A 26,390-nucleotide genomic window follows, 5' to 3' on the forward strand; every position below is an offset into this window, starting at 1 on the left:
TGCCCGGATCCGGAAGGGGTGTGAGTCCAGCTGTGTTAGTTCAGTGCCCGCACCCGGGGGTGACTGTGCCCCAGGAGGACATTTGTCGGTGTCATATTGGGTGAGAGGCTGGGGGTGCTGTTAGCCTCTGGCGGGTGGAGTCCTGGGATGCGCAGGACCGCGCCCCACGGTAAAGGGCTATCAGCTCAGAGTGTCAGCAGAGCCCAGGGTGGGAAACGTTGGTTTAGCTCCTCCTCCTCCGGGCTTGACTGGCCCGCTTTGCGATCGGCAATCCCTGGGCCCTGCCCGCCAGGAGTAGGGAAGAGAAGACGAGTGACCGGATGTCTGTGTTAGAAGCAGGCTCTAGGTCCCCAAGAAGGGTCTAGGAAAAGTTTCTGGTGGATGGAAGGGGGTAAAGACAGTGGCATCCCTATCAGGAGGGAGCGGGGAGCGGCCGGAACTGGCTGCTGAGCGGAGGCTCTCAGAGTGGCCACTAGGTGGTGCTGCCGTCCTAGGAGCCTGCGCTCACGCTTCCCAGTGAATGAATGGGAGTTGACAGATGTGAGTTGACTCACTCTCCCTAAGTGGTTTCCCATGTTAACAGCTTTTGTTACCCTGGATGCGAATTGTGTGTGGTTTCTGAAAACTGAGAGAGGGGAAGACCCAGCTCGGTGGTGCAGGCCCCGGACTCCAGCCCCCCCAGCTCCCGGGCCCGGCTCTGCCAGATTCGCCCTGCACGTGCTCTGGGGGCGAACTGTCCTCTCCAGGCTGCACCTTCTGCTTCCGTGGAGCAGAGATGACACTCGTATCTGGGGAATGGGGTGGTTTGAGGCCTAAGCGTGACCGCGGGCGTGAGGAACGTGGTGTGGGGTCTGGCAGATGGAAATGTCCACTCAGGCTGGTTTTATCATTAAATCCAGCGTCCCCCCCCAAATGTCTGTTGTCTGGTTATCCTTCCTAAGCTCGCCCGGGGGCTCCTGGATCGAAGGTGGGGGTTGGGGCAATAGGAAACGCTGGAGTTTCTGGATCACACGGCTTTCTGAATTGGGTCTTAGAAGGATACCGTGCTGTGAGGTACGCAGACAGATGCCAGTATCTTTACAGGGAATTCACCAGAATCCTTTTTATAAGCCCTGTAAAAGCGGCCAACAGCACCGCCTTTGACAGAACTTTGGTTTGTGGGGGTGAGGAGGACGGTGAGTTTTGCTTTTATTTTTTTTTTCCAATTATAGAAAGAAAATATCCGGATTATAAAACAGCAACAACAAAAATAAAACGCCGTGAGAATATAGAAAGCAAAACTTCTGCAGAGCCTCACCCTGCCACTTGGGTAGACACAGCGCGTTCTGCCTTCTGCTTTATGCGGTCCCCACCTGCTGATGTGTCTTACATGTTCATACGGTCCGTTCACGTGTCCTCACCTAGTTTGGTTGACTGGCGGCATCTTGCGGAGCCCCAAGTGATTGAACTTGACCACGGGCATTTAGGTGGTTTCCGGATTTTCACTATTACCAGCAGCCATTTCACAAGTGCACCTGTTGCCCGTCGGGTTTGGGGACCTAAGTCACAGGAGGCCCGAGAGACCGAGATTACGTACAGACTCCTGGGTTGATTAGAAAAGGATACCACAGAAAGTCGGCCACACGGTGAGGGGGCAGTGGAAAAATCCCAGCCGAAGAATAGAGGCACCGCTGCTGCCCCCATGGCGGCCCCCACCGCCCACAGAGTCATCGCGTGGAGGCCCTGGAAAAGTCCCCGCTGGGGAATGATTGGAGCGTGTGACTTTTCCAGCTGAAAGCGCAGCACAGAGGCTCCTGGTTGTACATCTGAGGCTGACGGCATAGGCATCTGTGCCTCTGATGGCCCGGAAGCTGCCAGCCAGTCACAGCGGGGCTCCACGGGACGTCTCAGGACTCCCTTGTCCTGCTAGCCAACGCGTCCCCAACCACGGCCAGGAGGACAGTGAAAAAGAAGGGCTCTGGGCGTCAGCATCACATGGGCTGCTCCTTCCGAGTTAAGGTTCCAGGTGGTTAAATTGTCAACTGTGTAAAGAGTAGAATGCTGCGTAGCAAAAAGGAGCAAAGGGATGCACCGTTACCACCACGTGTAGCACTGTGGGTAACTCTCAGATGCGGTAACGCGTGACAGGGGCCGGACACAAGAGGCCTGCGTGTCGTATGATCCATGGGTATGAAGTTCAAGAATAGGCAGGGGCACCTGAGTGGCTTAGTTGAGTAAGCATCCGATTTTGGCTCAGGTCATGATCTCACGGTCTGTGAGTTCGAGCCCCACGTCGGGCTCTGTGGTGACAGCTCAGAGCCCAGAGCCTGCTTCGGATTCTGTGTCTCCCTCTCTCTCTGCCCCTCCCCTGCTCATCCTCTGTCTCTGTCTCTCTCTCTCTCTCTCAAAAACAAGTAAATATTAAAAAAAATAGGCAAAATGAGTCTATGTGATCCAAGGCAAACTAGAACTTGCCGTTGGGGAGAGGGTATTGACTGGATAGGGCTATCAGGGAGCCTTCTGGGGAACAAAAAACATACTCTGTCTGACCTGGATGGTGCTTACGTGGTGTATATATTTGCAAAAATTCCTCAAGCTGCATGTCCAAGACGTGAGGTGTGTATATATGAATAAGTACATAGGTACGTAGACTTTATATCCACATATACGTACATTTCCACACAGATTAAGCTGTCCGCTTAAGATTTGTGATCCACGTAACCTCAATTTTGAACAGTTAAAAATTGATTTTTTAAAAAATTTGTTACAAGTTGTTGATTTAAGATTTTTTTAAAAAAAATTGGCAATTAAGTCAATGAAGATTTTTAGGAACCCCGCCCCCGACCCGCTGCCCCCTCTCTTGGAGCAGGCCCCAAGATTTGCATCCGGAATTGTGAGAATCTGGAGATTCTGAAAACTGTTCTGGGACTACAGACTTCTGTAAAGCCGAGGACACCCAGCGTGCTTTCCGGAAGGCAGCGGCTTTCCTGGAGAGCTGGCTTCTGAGGAGGACCCGGCTGTGGGCCCCGTGCTCCCAGATGGCTCTTTGGGGAGCGTCTGGTGATGTCAGCCTTTCCGGTAGTACTTTGATCGGTTTACGTTGGATACCTCGTTGGCACCAAATAATGGTTTATTTCCGTTTTTTCTTTAAGTTTGTTTATTTTTTGAGAGAGAGAGAGAGAAAATGCAAGCGGGGAGGGCAGAGAGAGAAGGGCCAGAGGATCTGAAGCAGGCTCTGCTCTGTCGACGCAGCCCGATGCGGGGCCCAAACCCACGAACCGTGAGATCATGACCTGGGCCGGAGTCAGATGCGCAGGTGACTGAGCCACCCGGGCGCCCCTGCAGTTTATTTCCTATTCCCCCTGAGAGCACCTGTGTTCAGTCCTGGTGGCTGGAGGCTCCACGTGAGGGGGCTGGATGGAAAGTGGCCGCGGCCGTTACTGAGTGCTTGCTTTGTGCCCGTCGCTGCCCTTCGTACCTCATCTCCTTTAATCCTCACAGCCGACCCCTGAGGAAGGCGCCGTTACTCCTGTTTTTAGACAAGGAGACTGGGGAGTGGAGAGGCTAAGTGGCTTTCCCCGGGTCACCCAGCTGGGAGGTGGCAGGGGCAGAGCGGATCCAGGTTCCCTTCAGACACACTGCCTCTGAGACGCGTGAGCACGACAGGAAGCCATGCAGGACTCCTTAACCTATGGAGTGTGCCGGGTCCGCCCCTGACATCGGAGGAGGTGGGCAGGGCTGGGGCCCAAGGTTCCACGTGTCCGACGAGCTCCAGGCGATGCCGGGCTACTTTGAGTAGCCAGGCTCCACACCGCTCAGCTTCGCTCTGACCACGCCTGCCTGTGGGTGCAGGGGTTGATCACGTTCTGCCTTTAACCATCTGGGGGTGCGTGGGTGGGCTGGGTCAGAGCTCACAGGCTGGCCGTCCGAAGGGCAGGGGGTGGCAGCGCCTGCTTTGCGGGGTGGCTGATGAGGATTCGGAGACATGCCTGGAAAGGACTCAAGGCCGGGACTGTGCCCCGCAGGCCGCGGCTGGCCCGTACCCCGGATGTTGCCACCAGAACAGCTTTCAGGACCAGGCGACCTAGGGGCCAGCGTGTCAGAGTCAGGAGATGGAACGTTCACCTCTGTTTTCCAGCCCCTCGAACAGTTGAAGGCTCTCACCATGCTGGGTCTGCGTCTCTGCAGGGGCTGGGGGCTGGGAGGGGGTAGCCACTCTCCAGTCGGTCCCAGTGCCTCAGGCCCTCGGCACCCAGATTTCATTACCGGCCCCCATTAGTGCGTGCTGCTAACACAGGCTTTGACAGAGGACCCGCCTTAAATCCCATGTCTGTGACAGACTGCTGTGTGACCTCTGGAAAGTTAATCGACCTCTCTGAATTTTTTTACTCCTCTGCAAAACGGGAAGAAGACCACCTGCTCTGCAGGATGGGTGCGACGATAACGTAAAGCGCTCAGCCTGGTGCTGGGCGTCCCCGGGAGGTTTAGCATAAAGTAGCTTTTATGAAACTGTGTTGCCGTATAGGGAGAAAAAAATCCATGTAGCCCTTTGTAGCATTCAGGGATGACAGTATGACTCCTGATGGCAAAATGGAGCAGCTTTTAATAAAATACGTTGGTTTTTACCCTTGCCCGTGGGTGGTTTGTGAAAATGCCCACGCACCAACACATCTGCCCCACCCCCAGCTCTCTGGTGAACTTTGTCAGCAATGAAAAAAAAAAAGTTCAAATGTTTTTTCTGTTTGGTGTAGGAGGGCGGGGTAGTCCGGGCCCTTCTGTCATGGCTCTTGAACTTTCTTGGGGCTGTGCGTCATGTCTGGCTGACTTCTTTGCTGGTAGACAGGTAAAGCTGCTCCCTGGCGACCCAGAATCTCGAGGGGTTCAAGTACATTCACAGAGTCGTCTGTTACCCAATTTTGTCTGCTTGACTTTCCTCCAGCGTGAATTAACCTGTCTTCCTTTTTTTCTTTTCCCCTCCCTCTAGATTATTTGCTCTCTAATAACTATGTAAATTCTATCATTGTCCATAAGTTTGATTTTTCCGATGAGGAGATTATGGCATATTATATATCGTTCCTGAAAACACTTTCGTTAAAACTCAACAACCACACCGTCCATTTCTTTTACAACGAGGTAAGTAACTGCCAGAGGGGTGCGTTTGGGTGGAAAGCTAGCTAATCGGAGGGGCACCTTCTGTCCGGGGGGCCTCGTGCCTGTTTACAAAGCGCGTGGGCACTCACCATTTCCTGATTTTTCAGAGCAACCGTGTTTGACCTTGACAGGCTTAAAAAAAAAAAAAAAAAAATATATATATATATATATATATACACACACACACACACACACACATATATATATATGTATTTGATTTATTTGAAAGTTACCTGTTTTTAACATAAAATTCAGTTTGTGCTACTGAGGAACATTGCATTGCAGAAGTGCCTGAAAGTGAACTTGGGATTGAAATGCGGTCAGACCCAGCTTTGCCAATTCCCTGCTGTGTGACCTTAGAGAAGTCTCAGTCCTCTGAGCCTCAGTTTCTTCATCTGAGAAGGGGGATGATGATTTCCAGCGAAGGATTTTCCGGGGATCGAATGAAGGGAGATGATGTCTTCGGAGCCCCTAGTATGTACCTAGCTCCTTAAAATCAGAGCTCACACTATTCTTCACAAGCGAATGTCCCTGGTATTCCTTGGGATCATTACTAGCAATTTTGAAAAATAAATTGTTGCCGTTTTCCAATGAAAAGGAGCTTGATAAGGTCAGTTCATCTCATACCAGAAGGTACAGATGCTGGCCGTCCTGGGTCTGATCCATCTTGTGGCACGATCACTTCACTGAGGACCCGGGCTTTCTCCCCTTCCTGCTCTGGTGACCGCACGGTTGGCATCCGTCCTCAGGCACGACCCCTCATGGTCTCAGGATGGCTGCAGCGGCTCCAAACATCACATACTCACATGCCGCTGCCGAGAAGCCTGAAGAGATCACTTATTTCCCTTCTTGTGTTCCTTTCTAACTTTCAAACGCTTCTTTCCCAGAAGGCCCCCCCCCCCCCCCCCCCAGCAGACTTCCTCTTGTGCCTTCTCGGTCACAGTCATGTCACGTTTCTCTTGCGGTGCATCCGGAGTTTGGGAGCCACCTGGCGGGACAGCTTGGCTTAGTCTTTCACGAGGGTAGTCACGTGAAGGCTGGGTGGGGTTGGGAGAGCTGCTTCCAGGGTGGCTCACTCAACGTGGCTGACCGTGGGTGGGAGGCCTCAGTTACACGGGCTTCTCCAGTGGCTGCTTGAGTCATGTCACCGCACAGCAGCTGGTTCTCCCCGGAACGAACGATCCAGGAGACCAAGACGAGCTGTAATGCCTTTTATGACCCAGCCTCAGAGGCCACACTCCATCTTTTCCACTGAGTCGTTGAGGCCACACAGGCCAGGCTTGAGTCCGTGTGGGAGAGGATGTCAGTGTGTGAACACAGGAGGTGAGGATCGTTGGAAATTCCTAGAGGCCAGGTGCTGTTTGCATGGCAGTGTCTTCCTGTTTTTTTAGTATATTTATTCTTTTGAGAGAGAGAAAGCACAGGAGGGGCAGAGAGAGGGAGAGAGAGAATCCCAAGTAGGCTCTGTCCGCGCTGTCAGCCCAGAGCCCGACATGGGGCTTGAACCCACGAAACGCGAGATCATGACCTGGGCTGAAACCGAACGTCGGACGCTTAACCCGCTGAGCCAGCCAGGGGCCCGAATGACGAGTGTCTTCTGATTGGTGGTCACTTGCACTGCCCCGCCTCTCTTTGCAGTCAGATCATAACTCTCAAACGTACCTTCGGAGTCTGTGCAAGCTCCATCCAGCTATCCCCACATGATGCGGCATCAGCCTGAACCCCGATTTTCCTCGTGTAGTTTAATAGTGGGGAAGAATTGGCCTGAAAGGGAAGACACACTAGCCGTCAACCGCCAAATCTGTGGCAGTTTGAAAAATTGACATGGTGTGGCCCCGTGTCTGGCAGATAGTAGGTGCTCATTAAATGTGTCCAGAGACACGTGGATGAGATTTGGGTTGTCCTGGCAGCTCTCCCAGGTGGATGAAAATCTACCTGTGAACTTCAGACCAGAGAGAGGGTACCTCCGCTCAGCTGCAGCTGGAATTCTAGACACCAGGGTGGGAGGGCAGGACTCTGGGATTCCTGGACCCGAGCGATGGTTCTGGAAGAACATCCTTCTGGTCACCAGAGGAGCTGCAGGGGCCTTATTTCTCAGGTGGGCTCCCTTTTCTCTTTCACGTGGCCCAGTACTGTAGCCACCACCTGCCACGGGTGCAGTTCTGGTGCTCACAGTGGCATCGTCCTCATTTGACAGTTGTCACGTTGCTGTAGGTTGGCTCTTGCTTCTTCCCCACGCTCCCCGCCCACCGGTGCCCTCGGAGCATGCTCGGAGCCAAGTGGGAAACCTGGCCAGAAGAGGGGAGCAGAGCCCATCCTGCTTTTCTTGAGGCTCCAGCAGCGGAGTTCCAGGCTTCTGGACCGTTTCGATCCCTTCCCATGATCCCTTTCTCATGCCAGCTGATTCCCGAGACCCTCCTGCTCCTTGCGAATGTGTGTACTTCTAGTATTTCTAGACAGAGAAATGTGTAACAGCCAGAAGAGATTCCGAATGTGAGGAAAACCTCACGCTTGCCTTTTATTCGTGGACGTGGCATCTGATGGTAGGAGCTAGCATTACGGCTGAGTGCTTGTTGAGTAGGAGGTCCCATGGCGGGCTCTGCTCCTGAAATCCTCACGTTGAATGCCAGCGGCCGGGACATGGGAATTACTATCTCCGTGTTAGAGACGGGGAAACAGAGGCTCAGAACTGTTACAGCACCCAGCTGAGAACTGGTAGAACAGGGCACAGGGCACAGGCCCCATTCTGGCATTGTTGGACTCCCTACCCCCCCCCCCCACCCCCCTGCTTTTTTTTTTTTTTTTTTTTTTTTTGATATTCTGGGATGGTCTCACCTCCCCGTCCCTTCCCACATTCCCCACCGGGGGTGAACCCCTGGCCTGAGGTTCATGGGAGTCTGATAGGCTTCAGAAAGCTGGGTGGGGGCAGGCCTGCCCTACGGGCTCATAACTCATCTTTGGTACTTTTTTGTTTCAGCACACTAACGACTTTGCCCTGTACACAGAAGCCATCAAGTTTTTCAACCACCCCGAAAGCATGGTTAGAATTGCTGTAAGAACCATAACTTTGAATGTCTACAAAGGTAGGCCTTCTTAGGAGCTCATGCCTTGTCTGACTTCTGACTGGGGCTTGCTCCCATGAGTCTGCATTTAAAATTCTCTGGTGGCACGGGGAGCTCCCTTATTACGGCTGGGGTTGCATGTGTCATGCAAGGCTCGTAATCGTGGGACATTTAACTGGCCCCTTGGGTGAATTTTGTGCCACTCTCTTGGTGCATACGCAGTTCTGCATGTTGAAGTCTTAGACCAGATCCACAGTGCTAGTGATGTCCTAAGAAAGGCACAGGTGGGACTCCAGCTGCCATGTGATAACTAGAAAAGGCAAAGCTGCCTCTTAAAGGTTATATTTACATTTTTGTGTCTCGGGCTGTAAGATTTCCATACGGCCCTGGGGCTATGTTATCTTGAAATAACATTTAAATGAAGCATTTTGTGCTTCATTTTGTGTCACCGACAGCAGGGGGCAATATCGTATTCTCAACTGACTGCAAAGCCCAACAAATTCTCCTCTCTTCAAGAAGTGCTTAATGCCCACAACATCCCCTCCAGAGGAGGCCCTTCCGCGGGTTCCTGCCGGCATTGGCATAAAGGCCGGCTGGACGCGAGTTTCCTGGCCTGGAGCCGCCCGGGGAGGGCACACCTTCTCTGCGCGACCCGGGGGTTATTTCCCCGGTAGTCACCGCACTGGAGCTGGAGCTCCCATTTTCTCAAAGAATAAAGGGCTTTGACCTTCACGAGCATGAGTCATGACGTTATTACTTGAGATAACCCTTACTGGGGTGGGGAAAGGTCCTGAGGGACTCACTCCAGCCTAGTTCTGGGATCGCACTAAATTGGAGAGTGTCTTTAAGAATCTAGTGGGGGCCCACCCAGGGTCGCAAACTGAGGGCCTGAGAGCCGGATCCAGCCCTCAGACAAGTTTCGATTGGCTAAGGTTTTCCTTGAAAAGATGTATAGTTGCCCGTATTTAAACATTGGGAGAACTCGGGTAACTATCTGCATTTCTGACTTGAAAGAGATTTGGCCCTTCTGGGCCCACAGTCCCACAGAGCAGCCGTGAGCTGGTGCCGGTGAACTAGGCCTCCCAGCCTCACTCACTGAGTCCCCCGGCCCACCCAGCAGGCTTCTGAGTTTGCGCCCTGGTCCAAGCCCCGGTTCTGCGGCCCCCTGCTCTCTCTCCTCTCTTGTTCTCTTCCAGCCTGTATCTTTAGACACCTTCTGCCCAGCTCTCTGTTCTCTGAGCAACTGTCTCACCATCCCAGTTCTTAACCCTGTTAACTGTTGTCTGTTTTTTGCCTTTCCTTCAATGACGATTCCCGTGTTCCTTATTCCAGTGTCATGTAAGTTATTAACTTCTGGTTTTCTGCTTTCTTAACTTATCCTTACATGTAAACACAGGAAACTTGCCTGAGAATGGCATAGTTTCATTGTAGCCAAGCTAAATGCATTGCTGAGAAAGTAGGCTTTCTAATTGCACTATTGAGGTTTAGCCCAGTTAATTGTATTAATTATAAAAATAGCATAAGAACTGCCTTGATGAGTATGATTTCATGAATGAATAAGCTAACCATTTTCAAGTGTTCCCAGGAAAGACAGAAAAGGTTCAGATGATAGCAGAGAGCTTTTTCATTGTGGTTTTCTTTTCTTTTCTTTTCTTTTCTTTTTTTTTTTTTCAAATCTCCCTAAGTTATTTTTGGTGGCTTGACTTTTTTTTCTTGTTCTTTTGTGAATTTTCTCAGTGGATAACCAGGCCATGCTGCACTATATCCGAGATAAAACTGCTGTTCCTTACTTCTCCAATTTGGTCTGGTTCATCGGGAGCCACGTGATCGAACTCGATAACTGTGTGCAGACCGACGAGGAGTAAGTGACCACCTGGGGGGCTTATCAGGCAGACAGAGTGGTTAGGGGAGATTTCCGTGTTCATTGAGGAAAAGTAAACACTAGAGCAAAGTTCGCCCACCCGTGTGTAGGCGGAATGTGAACTTCCATAGGCTGAAAGGTTCACACCATTCCACTTTTTGTAACGGCGGCATGTTAGAAACAACCCGCAGACCTCCTAGAGGGGAAGAGGACCAGTAAGTTCAACACCCCCATCGATGGGGTGCCAGGCAGCTGGTAAAAAGAGTAAGACGACCCGTCACCTGGTGGGCGAATAAACAAAATGCAGTCCTTGCAGTGGCGGAGTAGTGCCCGGGAGTAAAAAGGGACAGAGCTCTGGCACGTGCTGCCCCGTGGTTGGACCTCGGGAGCATGAGGCTCAGTGAGAGAAGCCAGATGCAAAGGACTGTGTTTTACCTCACCCCGTTTTCTTCTCTTTTATTTATTTTCATTAAAAAATTTTTTTTAATGTTTATTTTTGAGAGAGAAAGCATGTGAGTGGGGGGGGGGGGGCAGAGAGAGAGGGAGACACAGAATCTGAAGCGGGCTCCAGGCTCTGAGCTGTCAGCACAGAGCCCGACGTGGGGCTTGAACTCCAAAACCACGAGATCATGACCTGAGCTGAAGTCAGACACTCAAGCGACTGAACCACCCAGACGCCCCATATTTTATTTTATTCTTAGAGAGTGAGAGCGCGTGCAGGAGTGGTACACCAGGGAGGGGCAGTGAGAATCTTAAGCAGGCTTTAAGCTCAGCATGGAGCCTGAGGTGGGGCTTGATCTTACGACCGTGAGATCATGACAGCCGAGATCAAGAGTCGGACACTTGGCTGACTGAGCCACCCAGGCACCCCGTGTGACCCCGTTTAAATGAAATGCCCAGAACAGGCCAATCTGTAGAGACCGAGGATCGACTAGTGGTTTCCCAGGGCTGGAGGAGCAGACTTGCAAGGGGAAATGGGAGCACAGGGTTTTTTTGGGAGGGGGGGTTAAAAGTGTTTGAGAGTGGATCGTCAGGATGGTTGGACAGCTGTGTGAATGGTATGCAGATTATAGCTCAGTAAACCTGTTTAAAAACAACAACAACAACACACACAGGTTAAGGTGGTGACTCGGGCCCCAGAGCGATGAATACAAGTTCCAGAGCAGGATTTCTCCGTTTCAGCGGCACCACTGATCTTTGGAACTGGGTAACTCTGTGTCGTCGGGGGTCGTCCCGCACAGAGTAGGATATTTAGTGGCCTCCCTAGCCTCCGCCCACCAGATGCCAGGAGCACCCCTTTTCCAGTTGTTTCGGCCAAAAACGTCTCCAGACGTTGCCAGATGGGTCCTTTAAGGCAAAATCACCGCAAGTGGGCAACCCCTGCCCCGGAGGGACAGCTGAGCAGAGAGACCTGGTGAGAGGCACACCTAGGCAGGCTCAGGATGACAGAGGGATCCGGGGATCCGGGAAGGACGGTGCTGGAGGAGGGGCCCAAAGCCATAGAATCGTAGCTCCCAGACTGGGGAAGTAGTGGTGGATGTGACGGGACATTCAGGAAAACCAGGACCTGTACAGAGATGAAGAGTCACGGATGTGAATGAAACATAACGTGGCACTTGATTCCAGAAAAGACAAAAAGTCATTCCAGGAAGGAAGTGGACTCCTTGTCCTCTGCGTGGCTCTCCCGTGAATGGTTGTGATGGTGTCAGTATCAGTTGTTGGGGCCGGGGGGGGGGGGGGGGGGGGAGGGAATGCAAAGTGTTCCTTCCTAACAGAAGGCCACCATGTGATATTGGAAAGGGCTCAACTTCAAAGTAGAAGACTTTGCAGATTGTAGAGGTGGAGGAGGTGGGGGGGTGGGGCCTATCCACAGAAACAAGTAAAAAGTTAACACCTGCCTTCTCTGGAGATCAGGCAGGGGTGGGGGAGGCTGGGCTAGGGCTGCTGTTTGTTATTATCATCTTATCAATACCATTAAACTTTTATTTGTATCTTATTTTATTTTTTGAGAGAGAGAGGGTGCAAGTGAGCAAGGGGGGGAGAGAGAGAGAGAGAGAGAGAGAAAGAGAGAGAGAAGCAGGGCTCGAGCTCATCCACTGTGGGACCCAAACTCACGAACCGTGTCGTCATGACCTGAGCCAAAGTCAGAGGCTTAACGATTGAGCCACCCAGGCGCCCAATACCACTGAACTTTAAAAACCCATCTGCATGTACTTTTCAAACTAAAGGTTTAAGACATGAAGTACGTCAACTCTTCTGCTAAAGAAAAATTCCCACAGCATCTTTTTAAATGGGGGAAAAGGTTGCAAAACATTGTGAATAAGTATTGTGGGTCTCAGCTGGGTGGTGGGTTCATAGGTAATTATAGTACTATGAGGCTTACAGGGTGTATTTGCTATAAATATTCGGGATATATCTTGTTAAAGTATGCTATGGAATAATTATTAAAAGTTACATAGAAGAAAAGTTGATCCTATTATTATTATTTTTTTAAAGCACGTTATGTGGCTTGATGGATAGATATTTAACACACGCCTTTTACATGTGACTCTACGGAGGCATAGACGCGGGAAACCAGACTGTAGGGTCCCTCATTGACAAGTCCCCAAATGTTCTCTGTTAGTGGCGGGACTACGGGAGACCTTCACGTCTTTTTGCTTCTATTTTCTTCTTTAATTTCAAGCCTTCTGAAATGGTGGTCGTAATTACGATACAAACAAAATGACTTACTCCAGCCCCGCTGCCCCTTGCAACAGATGCCAGTTTGGAGGGAGTGTAGGTGTGCCGACTAGCTCTTTTAGGGGTTCTGTCCTTGGCAGGTGTGCGGCTGACAACCTGAGAGGCCCAAGTAGTGTGCTTGTTGCTTTACTGAAAGGAGACAGAGACCTCTGGGGGCCTGGGGCTGGGGTGTCCCATCCCTTCGCTGTGCCCCATGTCTAGCCAGGGCCAGGGGGATTGGATGTGGCCGCCGAGGCCTGCTTTTCTCCCTGGAACCCCTCGGGAGCGTTTTCGTCATCCGGGATTTATTGCCGCATTAATACTGCTTATCTTGGGAGGCACGGGGTCTTGCCACATTGAGTAGTGGTTGCTCTTGTGGAATGGCTTGCTAAGGGAGCTGGGTTTTGCTTTATTTACCCATTTTGTCTTGGGTGGTGGTGGTGGGCGAGTTGTAGGGAGGCCCCCAGAGGGTGGGGGGATCCGGGAGTCCCCTGAAATCGATCGTGGTGCACCTGCCCATTTTCACTTCGTGCATGCCGCCGGGAGGGCCGCTGTAAGTGGCTCTTGAGCCTTTGTTTGTTGTATGAATATTTGTTGTGTGAATGAAGCACCCCCAGGGACCTCCACGGCTCTGTGCTTCGGCTTCCCGGCTGAGGCTGTTGTTTTTCCTGGCAGGCACCGGAATCGGGGGAAACTGAGCGACCTGGTGGCCGAGCACCTGGACCACCTGCACTATCTCAATGACATCCTGATCATCAACTGTGAGTTCCTCAATGACGTGCTCACGGACCACCTGCTGAACAGGCTCTTCGTGCCCCTCTATGTGTACTCACTGGAGAACCAGGACAAGGTAGGTCTGGGCGCCTGGCCCCGCCGTGCCTGTGGGCTGTGGGCTGTCTTCAGAAGGGGGAGGAACAGTCACCTTGAACAGGACCAAGCTTTGCCAGCCACCAAGGCTTTGAGCCCGAGAGAGATTCCTTTCAAGGCGTCCTGGTTTTCTTTTCCTTTCCTTTTATGTCCCAGGGGTGGGACGGTTAAGGTGGAGAGAGAGGGGTGCAAGGGAGTGTGTTTGGGGGTGGGGGTTGGCTGTAAAAGTGAATGAGAAGAGAACACTGACATCAGAAGGAAACAGGAAACCTCTATGAATTTAGATTTTTGGTTTCTGTTCATCCTTCTCTTGGGGTGTTCTAAAGCCCGGTAACTTTTCCTGACGGTCGCCAGAGCTCACGGATCTGCAGAAGACCCAGCCAGCCCCAGCACTTGCACATGATGGGTGGGAGGTGAGGGAGCGCCCTTAGGGAAACATCCCAGAGCAGGGACTGCCCACAGTTAGGCTCAGAATCCGGTGTGAGTGTTGACAGGCACGTCCTCCGGGACCCTCTCTCCGTCTCAGGGATTCTGGCTCAGCGGGTCTGCAGTGCACCGGCAGTCTGCATCGTGAACCTGTCCGCCACGTGGCTCTGAGCTGGTGGCTCTCAGGTCCCACCGTGAGGAATTCTGCCCCGTCCTTCCCAGATTTCAGGGGCAGAGGCCTCCACAGGAGGCAGGATGGAGTCGGCTGGTTACTCTGTGGGGGCTCCAGCCTCTGCACATGTCCCTCCAGGGCTTGGAGCTTTCTTCTTGGAGGTGGAACATGGAGATTCTTCCTAAGAACAAATAAATAAAAAAAATTGCAGCCCTAACTAGATCTGTCGGGGCGGGGGCCGGGGGTGGCAGAGAGAAAGCACGGGACTTGGAGTTTGCAGACCTTGGCTCAAATTCTGCTTCTTCCCTTTCCTCACTCTGTGACCTTGGACAAGGCAGCTGACCTCCCCCTCCCACCCCATCCCCCACCCCCCGAGCAAAACGAGGGTCCTGAAGGTACTCACAGGGTCGATGCGGGATGGAGCACAATGAAGTTCAGTTACAAACGCAGGGTTTTTCCTAAGCCAGAGTGCCCCGACGGCTCCCTGCCCCATTTTGAACGCTCTTCCTGAGAGCAGGCCTCCAGAGGCCCGTCCTGCCAGGCAGCCACTCTGTGCCCCAGCTGGGGGAAATTAACATTCCTGGTAATTTAAGGGGCTCATTTTTGTCCTGGACCCAGCCTCTAGTCCGTGACTAATGGTGAAGGACTTCTCAGGTAGAAAAATAGAGGCCTTGAGACGGTATTGGATGGGATCAGGTTGCGAATTTATTTTGCAGGGTGGACTTCTGACTGGTACCGGGAAAGAACAGCCTTAGGGTGACAGAGGAAGTGGGGGACGGGGCGCCTCTCCTTCAGAGAGATGGCTTTTGGCTTCATGTCTTTTGTGCTGCTCACGTGTGTGACCAGGACCTCTCTCTCTCTCTCTCTCTTTCTGCCTGACCTTCCCTAGGGAGGAGAACGCCCGAAAATCAGCCTGCCGGTTTCTCTCTATCTCCTGTCACAGGTATGTGTCATCATTTGTCTGTGTCCCCAGCCACATTTGGGAGTCCTTTGGAGGACCGGGCCACGTCACCCTGTCTTCTCTCTGTGTCCCATCTTGAAATAAAACAATAAAAGGAAGGGCGGGGGGTGGTTCTACTTTTCAGACTCTGAGTAGAGGTGCTGCTATCTTCTTCATGGTAATAGATGGAAATTTAAAGGAAAATGGAAAGTAAATCAAACCTGGCCCTTACGTACTTGGTTTTTACCATGGGGACTGAGGTTTCCACACAACCAAGGGGCGTTCGGAATACTCTGGAAATGTGGACGGCATGGGTGTTACTCATGGCGTTTTGAAATAAACCCAAACTGCAAGACCCAGTGTGTGTATCTCTCTGCAGCAACCTCCGTTGAACGGATTTCCACTAATGAGGCTGTTTTCAAAGGCTTTTGTCGTGGTTGTAGTTCCCAGATTACCTTCTGGAAGGTATCTTGTAGCAGCCTCCGTTCCCAGATTTGTGTCTTGAGCCAATTTGTCTGCTCCCCCTCCTTAAACAAGTGTGTTTCCTTCTCGTAATTATGTAATATTTACAAGAAGGGAAAAACTCCATGGTGACCCAGTTACATAACTTTAAAAATATTTTTATTACAAGCAGTCCAGACTTTCAGGCCATCTCATTAGACTGTCAAATAGTCAAACGTTTGACCAGAGCTCTGTTCCCACTTCTGCAATGGCACAGGTATTTATTTGCTTTGCTGAGAGAAAGTCCTTCTAACTTGGTCCCTGGGCCGTTTGGAGGTGGAGGACTGAGAGAGAGAGAGAGAGAGAGAGAGAGGCGCAGCCGCAGCCTCCCCGTGGAGGCTAAGCCAGTTGGGGTCCGTGCGTGGCCTGCCCCTTTCTCCCTCATAGAGTCTTGTCCCGGGGGCTTTGTGCTCCGAGCCCTGTGCTGGTGCCCTCTCCTTCTGAATGCCTCTCCGTGCAACGCAGACGCATGCAAACCCCCGCATCTCCTGGCACCTTCCTCTGCCGCCTCATTACAAATCTGCCTGAATCTCCTGCTTGGCGTTCTGGGAGTCTGGCAGGACCTGAGCAGAGAGACGCTCGGCCCCGGGAATCCCATAGAAGGCGCTCCCAGGACCCTCTAGCTGTGGGAGCGTTGCACAGGCAGAGTCCCTGTGAGGAGTGTGCGGTCAGCGCTCGCCCTTTCTCGGAGAGCCCCTTACCTCCTCTTTTCTGAGCAAGGGCCCAGCAGCTCAGGCACCAAATTACTCGTTTGAGTAGCTCACAGAAAGCAGACTTGTGAGCCGGTGCTCCAGGGCCCGTTCTCCCTGTTCCTTCCGTGGAGCTTTTCAATGTTGTCACCCAAAATGCACGAGAGCCTCCAATGGGGGGTAAACGCCATGTCCCTGATCCCTACGTCAGAGCATCCTTATGCGTGATTTGACAGACAAAGCTACAAAACCAAGAAAATTCCCATTGACGACGTTAATTTAGTGTGGCCGGGGATGCTGTCCTTCAAGAAGTTTCCCTCTTACCTCTTACCCCTGTCCCCTGATCCTGCTTCTCAGACACAGCAGCATTTCAGCGTTTGGCTTTGCTGGGTTTTTTGTTTTTTGTTTTTTAATTAATTTATTTGTTTTTTAAACACTGCTTATTTTTTATTTTTTAATTAAAATTTTTTTATTTTGGGAAAGGAAGAGAGCACGTGCGCACGTGTGTGCGAGTGGGGGAGGGGCAGGGAGAGAGGAAGAGAGAGAGAATTCCAAGCAGGCTGCCAGCTGTCGGCACAGAGCCAGACTCAGGGCTCGATGTCGTGAACCATGAGATCATGACCGGAGCTGAAATCAAGAGTCACATGCTTAACCGACTTAGCCACCCAGGAGCCCCTAAACAATGTTTTTTTTTTTTGGTCTTTTAACAGATTTTTTTTTTTTTAAGTTAAAAAGTTCAAAACAGGTGAAGACCAAGTTTTCTATCCACTTTTGTTTCTTCTCCTGATTTCTGTCCCCAGAGTCTACTATAGTTACAGGGTTTTCTTACCCTCTTCCAGGCACATTGTCTGCAGAGGTTTTCAACTGGGGGTGATTTTGCCTCCCTTCCTCCCCCACCCCCCTCCAACATCCGGAGACATTTCTGGTTGGGTCGAGGCCAGAGATGCTTCCAGACATCCTACAGTGCACACAGCAGCCCCCCACAACAAAGAATTAGGGCCGGATCATAGCGCCAGGGCTTGGAAATCCTGTTCCCTGTGCATGTGAGCAAATGCAGATGGGCGCACACGCCCTTTTTCTGTGTAAACGGTGCACGTCCCACACTGTGCTCCACTGCTGCTGTTGGCTTTATATTGTAAAACAAAGTAGCCGGCGTGTCTGAGCCAGCTTTGCGAGGCACCTTTGAATACCCTGATTCCCAGCGCCGTTGTCCTGACCGTTGGGCCACGGGGTGGGGTGGCAGGGCCATCCCAGACAGCCCAGTGCCTTCTCATTCCACATGCTGGCCCGGCTGGGTCTGCCTCTGGCTCCTGTGGCTTCTCTTCCCCACAGCGTCCACACCTCCCGACACTGCCGCGGAATCTTGGTGCGCTGAGACCCACCGCGGGGGCCCCAGCTCATGCCAGCCGTGGGCTCTCTGTGGAGACGACGGTTTGCCAAGTCCTGGACGGGAACGAGACTCGCCGGCCCCTTCCTCCCGTATAACTGAGATGTTGGGTCTGTGCCTTCCAGTCTTAGCGTAATCAGATTCGACGCTGAGATGCCTGTGGAGAGGAAGGAGTGTGCTGCTTTGGCCGCTGCTCTCCCACTTTGCTCCACTTCAGTGGGATTTGGCTTCCCCCGGCCATGAGGGACCGTCTTGCTTTGATGCACTTCCTTCCGCCGGGGAGCAGCCAGCCAAATAGGCAACAGTCTGAATGAAGGAGCGGCCAACCCTGGGAGGAGAAAGGCGTAACCGGTTTCTCCTAAATGAGACCCATTCTTTGGCTTTTGCTTCACGGGAGTTGCTGTTCAATACGGGCCCTGGGTACCTCAGCCTACTTATTTGTGATGGAGGAAGGAGAAGCGGAGAGAGCACACACTTGTAACGCAAACCCGGTGTCTTCTTTCTCACCAGGTCTTCCTAATTATACATCACGCACCCCTGGTGAACTCACTAGCAGAAGTCATTCTGAACGGTGATCTGTCTGAGATGTATGCTAAGAGCGAACAGGATGTTCAGCGAAGTTGCGTAAGTCCTTAGCATTGGGACCGTGTGTAGACGTTGATAGGCCGTTGCTCGTTTTGTTCATGCGTGTGTTTCTCTAAAACCAGAAACTGACATTCTGCCTGTACGGCAGCCATGATGGCGTATAAGCTGGTCTGAGGCGCGAGGAACCCGACCGGGGTCTTGAAACGTGACCCCAGGAACATCTGGGTTTGGGTACTGAGCGGATTTGATTGATCGGATGTTATCGAACGGGGAGCTGTACTGCTCTGGGCCCTGGTTGCGAATCTTTGAGACACTGTTACTGGGACAGAATGAGAGCACACCTTGACGAAGGTACAAATGCCAGCAGAGACTGGATGGAGAACATCTGTGAATGATGCGGACCCCCGTGGGAGGGCAGTAGGGAGTGGTGGGGACTGCGGCAAATTGGACAGCACATGCTCTCTGTCAGCAGCTGCGGTTCCTCCCCAGCCTGCGGCTCTGCCAGAACACAGATGCGGGATTGCCTGGTTTCCTCGCGTTTCCAGACAAGCTGGAAATCCTCATTTTGATGCACATGCTCCCCCGTTTTAAACGATCACCCACCTGTGGCCTAAGCACAGCACGTCTGCATTTTGTGCTCTGCTAACGGGAAACTCCCGAGACGGGGAGACGGGAGTCAAGGCTTCTTCCCGCTTGGCCCCTGTGTGTCTCATCTGTCTTCCCTCCCACCATCGTCATGTGTGCTGAGCGCCAGGCTTCCTTAGTACTGGTCCAGCTTGCCTTTTCCCCTGCAGGCCCCGAGGTTCTGCCTGCACACCTGTGCCTTCACCACACCTCCGGCCTGGGAGGCCCTGGCTCCTCGTTCCCAGCCGCGGCAGGCGACTTGTCTCACTGTATCCGCTGCAGCTTGGGCCCGGCGGATGTGTCTGAGATGAGCCGGTGTCTCACACAAAGGCTGTTTCATGAGGACTCTGTCTCTGCAACCGGTTTCTCAGGCAGTGGGTAGAAAGGTCCAAGGGCTAGGCTTGCCCTTGGGCAGTCGGCTCTGTTGCCATATCTGAGGAAGCAGGTGGCGGAGGATCCCGCAGCGTGGGAGGCCAGAACTGCCTGGAGCGCAGTGACAGGGGTCCCTGCCCTTCTGGTTTTTCTGGCGTACGATGGCTTGGCCGGGCCCTTTTGCTGTTGAAGGGAGTCTTGGAGCCTTTGAAAAGGTTCCCAGACACTCTGTCCTTGTCAGTGGTGGCGTTAGTTCTGCTGAATTGAACGGGGCCCTTTCACGGCCCCTGTCTGGTCTGTCCCTTCTTTGATTCATTCAGAAAGTATTTATTAAGCCCTTTCTTTGGAACAGGCATCGTGCTGGCTCTGGGGATGTACAAAATCCTAATGGTTTCTGTCTTTTTGGAGCTTTATAGTCTAATAGGAGTGACAGATGTCGGTCAAATAAATATACAAACAAATGTGCTGTCTCGAGTTTCACACGTGCTCTAAAGGGAAGGAGTAGTTTTTGGCGAGAGGATGTAACCTAGAGGGCCAGGAGTGACGAGTATTGGACAGGACAGCCTCCCTTAGGGGCCCGTGCCACGACACTTCAGGCGGGGCAACGTGGAGACGACCTGGTGTTCGTGGAGCCAGACAGTTTTCTTTCCAACTTGCTTAAACTCCCTGCTGCTGACCGAATGCGAGGGGTGGAGTGCTGACCCAGCAGAGTCGCAGGGCCTCGAGGGCAGAGCTGCCGATGACCGCCAGCCAGCGGGCCCCCTCAGGCGCATCGTCCTCCCTCCCCCCCATTTAGGAAACGGAGAGGGCGCGTCCTACTCCGGAGGGCTCTTGGTGGGGATGGGGAGGAAACACAGCTGAAGTGTCCATCAGGTACCCGGCAGGTTGCAGCCTGGCCCTCAAAGCCATTTGGTTTGGTGTTCGTGGTATTTAACAGAGAATTCTATGAATGACCAACGTTAACAGTTAGGAAGTTTCACACACAAAAAATCTGCATCTCGGGATTGTGTTCCAGCAGTCAGAAGGTCTGGTCCCCATTGTACACGTTTCTGCTGCACGCTTCTCCGAGGCGGTCCCCATCGGGTCGGCATGTGTTTGCCATCAGACTCGCCCGGTCCCCATCCAGCCTGCTGCACGCTCCTAGGACATTTCCATTCATATCACATTGGGCCGTGTTGAGTCGCCTTGGGCTTTCTTTTGTCGTGTGGTCTCCATATCCCAAGATGGCTGCTCAGACTTCGTCCCAGAGTGTCCTCGTGTGAGACATTCAGTGACGAAGTTGGACTTGGTGTTCGGAGGGACGGACACAGAGATCTCTGGGCTGCTGGGGTTTGCAGGCTTTCTCATTGCACTTGACTGGCCTGAGGCCACGAGAAATAATCACACCCTTTCGCTGGTTATCCCCCCGTGGTCACATCTGGCCAGAACTCCAGCACGCTGTCACGGCAGGGTGCTGGCATCGACGCTTGGGGTTTGCAATTTGAGCAGAAGCAAACTGCAGAACGTTACTGGCGACCGCTCAGCCTGGGATACCCACGGCGGTTGGGCCCTCTGACGAGAGGCAGCATTCGGGAGACCCGTCCTTTCTCCCGCCGGCCCCCTTTTTGGGGACGAAGTTTCTGCCTCCATTGTGACAGACTCACAGCGGCTCGTCGTGGTGGGCGTCTGAACTGAAAATGAGATTCTTTTGAGCGTGGAAGGAATTGCCAGCCCCAAGTGAAAGTGTCTGCCTTCTGCTTCCGGGTATCGCCTTCGCCTGGGTGCAGAATCGAACTGTGTCGCGTTCGGATGACTGCACTTGAAAGTTGGGTGGAGTGGAGGTGAGTCCCCATCGGTGACTCGCTCGATAGCAGTCCCGGTGAGACTCACCTTCCTTCCCTCTGAGCAAGAACGGTCTCCTATTGTTTCCTGCCTCACTCGGATGTGGTTTGATCGTGCTTGTTTTAAGTTTCTTGGTCTTTTTTAACCTACTTTCTCCTTCCCGTAATTTGTAGATAAGTTACTGGTATTGCTTCATTTTTACCAGCAGACCTTTCGCAAAACCAAACCAAAATTGAAGAGAGAGGAGCAGAGGGAAGAGCGGAGTTATTTGAAAAGTCTGTAATTTAGGGTTAAATTTAAAACACACCAGCATGGCGAGGTGAATGCCGAATTGAAATTCGTCTGTGCATTAAAAATCATATGGTTCCTGCTCGGGGATACTTCTTGAGTTCTTGCTACAATTCTAATGCAGAGCAGATCAGGTTTCGTGTTGAGGGAAATAGAGTAAGAGAACACTAATTCTGAAACTGCTAACGTCTCATTATTTTTGCACAACGAACATATAGATTAGATTACGGGATATGCATCATTACCTATGGGTACTTTGTTGTTTTTTTTTTTTTTTTTAAAGAACCTTTTCTCACCCTCCATTTCTGTAGAATAGTTTCCTTCGTCTTGCACTCCTTCGTCCCGTTCCTGCAACAGAGATGCGGTGGTGCGCAGGAGAGAGCGCTGGCCTTGCTGGGCTTCCCACTCCCTGCGAGCGGAGGGGGCCTGTGCCATCACGGGCTTGCAGCCCATGCCCGGGGGCTCTCACTGCAGGAACGAGTGACTCGATGGGGTGAGCCGGGGGCGGGGTCACCGGGCTCTCACGATGTTGTTCTTGATCACTCTCAAAACAGAAACAGCTTCAGAGCCTGACCCTCCCACGCCACCTGCTCAGAGGCAGGCTTCGGGGGAAGAGCGTCAGGGCGAGGTGGTCTTGGTGCTGTTCTGCGTTCCGCCTTCGGGGACAGTCTAGTGGAGTGGACTGTGGAGTCAGACTGCCCGGGCCCCCCAGATCCTGGCCCCGGGTCTCACTAGGTGTACCCCGGGGCAAGTTAGTCCACTGCTCCGGGCCTCAGTTTCCTCCCTTCTCTAGTTAGACTAATGCACGCGGTGTCCGCTGCTTCTCCTAAAGCCTGGCGCACGTCAGGCCCTGATATTAGGTGTTATCGTCAGTTTCTGACGCCGCACGACAGCCCTGCGTCTCCTAGTTGGGGACCCCCCCCCTTCCTGGGATGATTAATGTGGAGGCACACCTAGAGTACCCCTCGGGAGGTGCCTTATGACCAGACACAGAGGCGCCGAGGGCCCGGTGTGAGCAGCAGTGGTAACAGTGACAGCACGAAGAGCAAGCTTTGCCATTTGGTGGTGGTGGGCTGACCTGTCTGTGTGCATCCCAGGCCCTCCAGCTCACGTCGGCCCCGGATTCGGCCTCCGGCAAGTGCAAGTACGTAGCCAGCTCGTGGGTGCTCATGTGGTTGGCTGGCCGTGAATTCAGAGTGGGAACTGAGAATCCTGGGCCGGGATGGTTCGTCCCCAAATGATGATGTCGTCTCTGTGGGCACCAGTTCAGCCGGCTGGAATGGTCGCCAGATGATTCTCTGGGGATCCAGAAGAGTGAGCGAGTGCACACCTAAAACGTGAGCTGCCGGCTCTCTCACAGGACGCCTGTCCTTCCTGGGAGCCGGATCCCCTGCTAGAGCGCTCCGTCCACTCGTGGCCCGTGGAGCTGGTGGCCGCGAAACTAGCAGCCTGGCCCCTCTGGCTTCTGTGTTTGTGGAGGCAGCGCGCCCACGATCGACCAGGGCCCCCCGGTCACTGCTTGCAGGGCTCTCTCTCCAAACCAGGCTGGACTCCGACGGCCGCCGGGCCTCCTGTGTATTGACTGCATCACGTGGAGTAGCCCCCCTCTACAGCCCGAATTCGAGTTCCCCTGAATCTTTCGGTGACCCCGACCTTCCCCGTGCCCCCGGTTAATCGTTGCTGGTTCTGAAGGCCACACGTTCTTCTTCCTGAAAGCGGTAAGAGGCTTCTGGGAGAGAGTTGATGGCGAACGCCGAAGGGAAAAAATGGACCGCGATGAATCAAGGGCCTTCATTGGCACAGATGCAAACATTCCCACAAAAGAATTAGAACTCGTCGTGTCTTGTCCCTTTCTTGCGGGGCCATTGTGGTCTACCCCATAATCCCTGAATGGAATTCTGGCTCCCAGTCGCCACCGCTGGCTGCAGAAGTACTGAGTGATTCACGCGTAAGAGGACGTGACAGAATGAAGGAGAATCCGGAGCGCAGCATTTCCCACTTACCACGTACGGTGTTGTCGTGGATGAGAGACCTCTTAGGAACCGTCCTCTTCCTTCTCCTTTGCGGGTGGGGCCGGAAGTCCCCTGGTGTGGGGGCTCACGGAGGGACAGCCTTCAGCCAGGGCTACAGGTGACGGTACCCGGGGCCCAGGGATGCCGGTCCTGGTCCGGGGAGCCAGGGAAGGGCCAAGGGTTCTTGGAATGGCTATACCTTGCAGGAGCCAACAGGGAGAAGCCAAGTGGGCATAGGAGGGGTGGGTGGGGGTGGAGGAGATTCTGTGACTCAAACCCTACAGGGCTTTTCTGTGTTCACCCGGCAGCGTGACCCAGAGTGGGCAGGGGCAGTCCCAAGGCTGGAGGCTGCTCTCTGGTGTGAGGTATGGCCATGCCGCATGCTGGATGGGGACTGTCCCTAGTCTGCATTGAGCCATTGGTGAATTCTCCCAGGTTTCTGTGAAAATTCGGAAAATCAAGGGTGGGGACAGAAAAATGAGGCACCCACTCTTCCGGTGTCTCTGTCCTGGGACTTGGGTAGTTTTCATCGGCCGCCTGGCCCCTATGGCCATTTTGAGGCTTTTAACCAGATTCTGAGGCTAGGTCAGCATTACTTAGTCATCTATTTAACAAGTATTATTGGACACGTACCAGAGTCTGTTCTAGGTACGGACAGTGCAGGCGGAAGCAGAGCAAAGGCCCCAGAACTCCTGGAGCTTCTCTTAGAGTGGGAAGAGAGAGGGGAACGAGGAAATTATTAGTGGACATGTAGCATGGTAGAATTTGAGGCATGCCTTTGGAAAGCTGCAGCAGGAAAGCTGGGGAGGGACAGGAGGCAGTGCTAAGAGGCTTCAGCGGGGTGCAGTTCTCCATCGAGTGGCCAGGGTATGACTCACTGGGAAGATGAGCATAGATGTGAAGGAAGCGAGGGACTGAGTCATGTCGATTTCTGCAGGGAGAGCGCATTGGCCAGAGAGAACAGCCAGCCCGAAAGGCCCCGAGGCAGGCGTGTGCCTGGTGTGTCTGAGGAACCGCCAGGAGCAGCATGGCAAGGCAGAGTGTAGTAGGGTGGGGCCAGGGAGGGAGGGAGAGCCCGAGGCACGTGGTGCCTTTGGAGCCACTGGAAGACTCCGAAGTTTACACCAAGAGAAATGGGAGCCTCGTTTCCTTTGTGTCCCCAGTGTTTAGCCTGGTTCCTGCAGTAAACATCAGTTGTCTTGAAATAATGAATCACCGTGAGGGAATCGAGCATCTTGTCTCAAACGACTCCAGGAAATTCAGTCTCGGTCAGCGCCAAGGTCCTCCATCTGGGAGACTTGGTTTTGCTCAGGGTGCTTTGTCTGATGGGAGGCTGGGCGCGGCGGGTGGGGGGGGGGGGCAGGGGGTGGCACTCGGGTGAGAAAAGGGCTGCCCCGTTCACTTCCCTGTCTGATGCTCCAGCGACATAATGACGATGGGCCAGGAGGGGTGTGGGGTGAGTCACTCCCTGCCCAACTGAAGACCGCCGCTCTTCTGTAACTGTAATCCCAGGACACGGTTGGTGGGTTTTCCCCAGTGAGTTAAGAGTTCCTGACTATCCTGAGATTGCCTGCCTGCTGACCATTTGCTGTGATGCTCATGACCTTACCCCCAGGGGCCCTCTCGGAAACCTCCAGCTTCATGAACAGAGAGAAGGGGAAAAACCGCTACAGGGCTGTATGTGCTCACACAGTATCACCCTGGGGGGCACTCCCGTGACAGGTCATTCCCTAGTAAGAGCAGCACCTGTCCGCAGAGCACGTCGTGCGTGCCAGGCTTCCCGGCTTGCTCACCCCTCTTGTCCTTCCCACACGCGTTTCTGGAGCACCCCCACCTTCCAGGCAGGTACCGTGCTGGCCTCAGGGCGTACAGGATGAATAAGACAGACAAGGTCGCTGTCATGACCTGTCTGGTCGGGGGAAACAGACAGTAAACAAGTGCGTCCATGTAGATGGGAGATTTGGATCTGGCAGGAAGTAGAAACCGGCTTTGAGAGATGCTGGTGACGAAAGGCCTCCCGGAGGAGGCCTGGGTTGAGGACTGAAGGACAAAGAGCTGAGTGGGAGGCAGGGGGGGGCGTGGCGGTGGGCAAGGCATGGGAAATGGTGGGTCAGAGACCTTGGTGGGGATGAGCTGCCTGGCTGGGATCGGAACAGAGGCCACTCTGTCGGAACCACTGGGTCGGGGTGGGGGGGGCAGGTGGGGCTTTCTTCTTGTTCTCCTCCTTTTAGGCTCCTGATGACCTGGTGAGGTGGCTTCATCGTCACAGTCTCCCCGTGAGCGGGCCGACGCCCCCAGAGGTTAGGGGATCATTCTGCTGTCCCCCAGCCTGAGGGGATCACTGGCATCCCGCCGCAGGTCCCCATGCTGTTTCTGTTTCTTGTTGTCCTGTCGCCGTCTGCAGCGAGATGTGGGCTTCTGGACTGAACGTTTCGGGTGGTGGGGAGTCCCCATTGATCTCTTTTGAGAGAATAGGACGTAGTAGAACAGTCCTTCTGAAGAAAAGCCAAACAAGGGCTTCGTGTGGCATTATGATGGAAGAGTGTATGTTATTTTGCATAAGCATTGTGTCCTGCAGCTCATTTATTCCACAGCATTCATTAGCTTTTTTTAAAAAAAAATTTTTTTTCTTAACAGTTATTTATTTTTTTGAGACAGAGAGAGACAGAGCATGAACGGGGGAGGGACGGAGAGAAAGGGAGACACAGAATTCCAAGCAGGCTCCAGGCCCCGAGCTGTGGGCACAGAGCCCGACGCGGGGCTCGAACCCACGGAGCGCGAGATCATGACCTGAGCCGAAGTTGGAAGCTCAACAGCCTGAGCCACGCAGGCGCCCCAGCTTTTGATCGAATGTCGGGCCTGCCACTGAAGGGATGGACTGGGCAATGCTAGGCATTGAGGGGACAGAAACGGTGGCCTGGGTGGAGCCGGCCAG

General features: G+C 53.2%; 1 protein-coding gene across 9 annotated transcripts in view; it reads left to right on the top strand.

The window, feature by feature from the left end:
- The window catches only part of CLEC16A (C-type lectin domain containing 16A), a 201,717-nt gene that overhangs the window by 17,427 nt on the left and 157,900 nt on the right, over positions 1–26,390 (top strand). For all 9 annotated transcript variants that reach the window (XR_008419366.1, XR_008419367.1, XR_008419368.1 and 6 more), the window contains exons 4-9: positions 4,964–5,112; positions 8,108–8,213; positions 9,930–10,053; positions 13,447–13,621; positions 15,126–15,179; positions 18,264–18,377. Coding sequence is in view for 6 of the 9 variants with exons in the window: in XM_053894494.1 (XP_053750469.1) it covers positions 4,964–5,112; positions 8,108–8,213; positions 9,930–10,053; positions 13,447–13,621; positions 15,126–15,179; positions 18,264–18,377 (722 nt within the window). In the remaining 3 variants the exon portion in view is untranslated. The remainder of the gene's footprint in view (positions 1–4,963; positions 5,113–8,107; positions 8,214–9,929; positions 10,054–13,446; positions 13,622–15,125; positions 15,180–18,263; positions 18,378–26,390) is intronic.

The sequence above is a fragment of the Panthera pardus genome, unplaced genomic scaffold (assembly GCF_024362965.1).
Source record: "Panthera pardus isolate Hobbes unplaced genomic scaffold, ASM2436296v1 HiC_scaffold_5, whole genome shotgun sequence".
Lineage (NCBI taxonomy): Eukaryota > Metazoa > Chordata > Mammalia > Carnivora > Felidae > Panthera > Panthera pardus.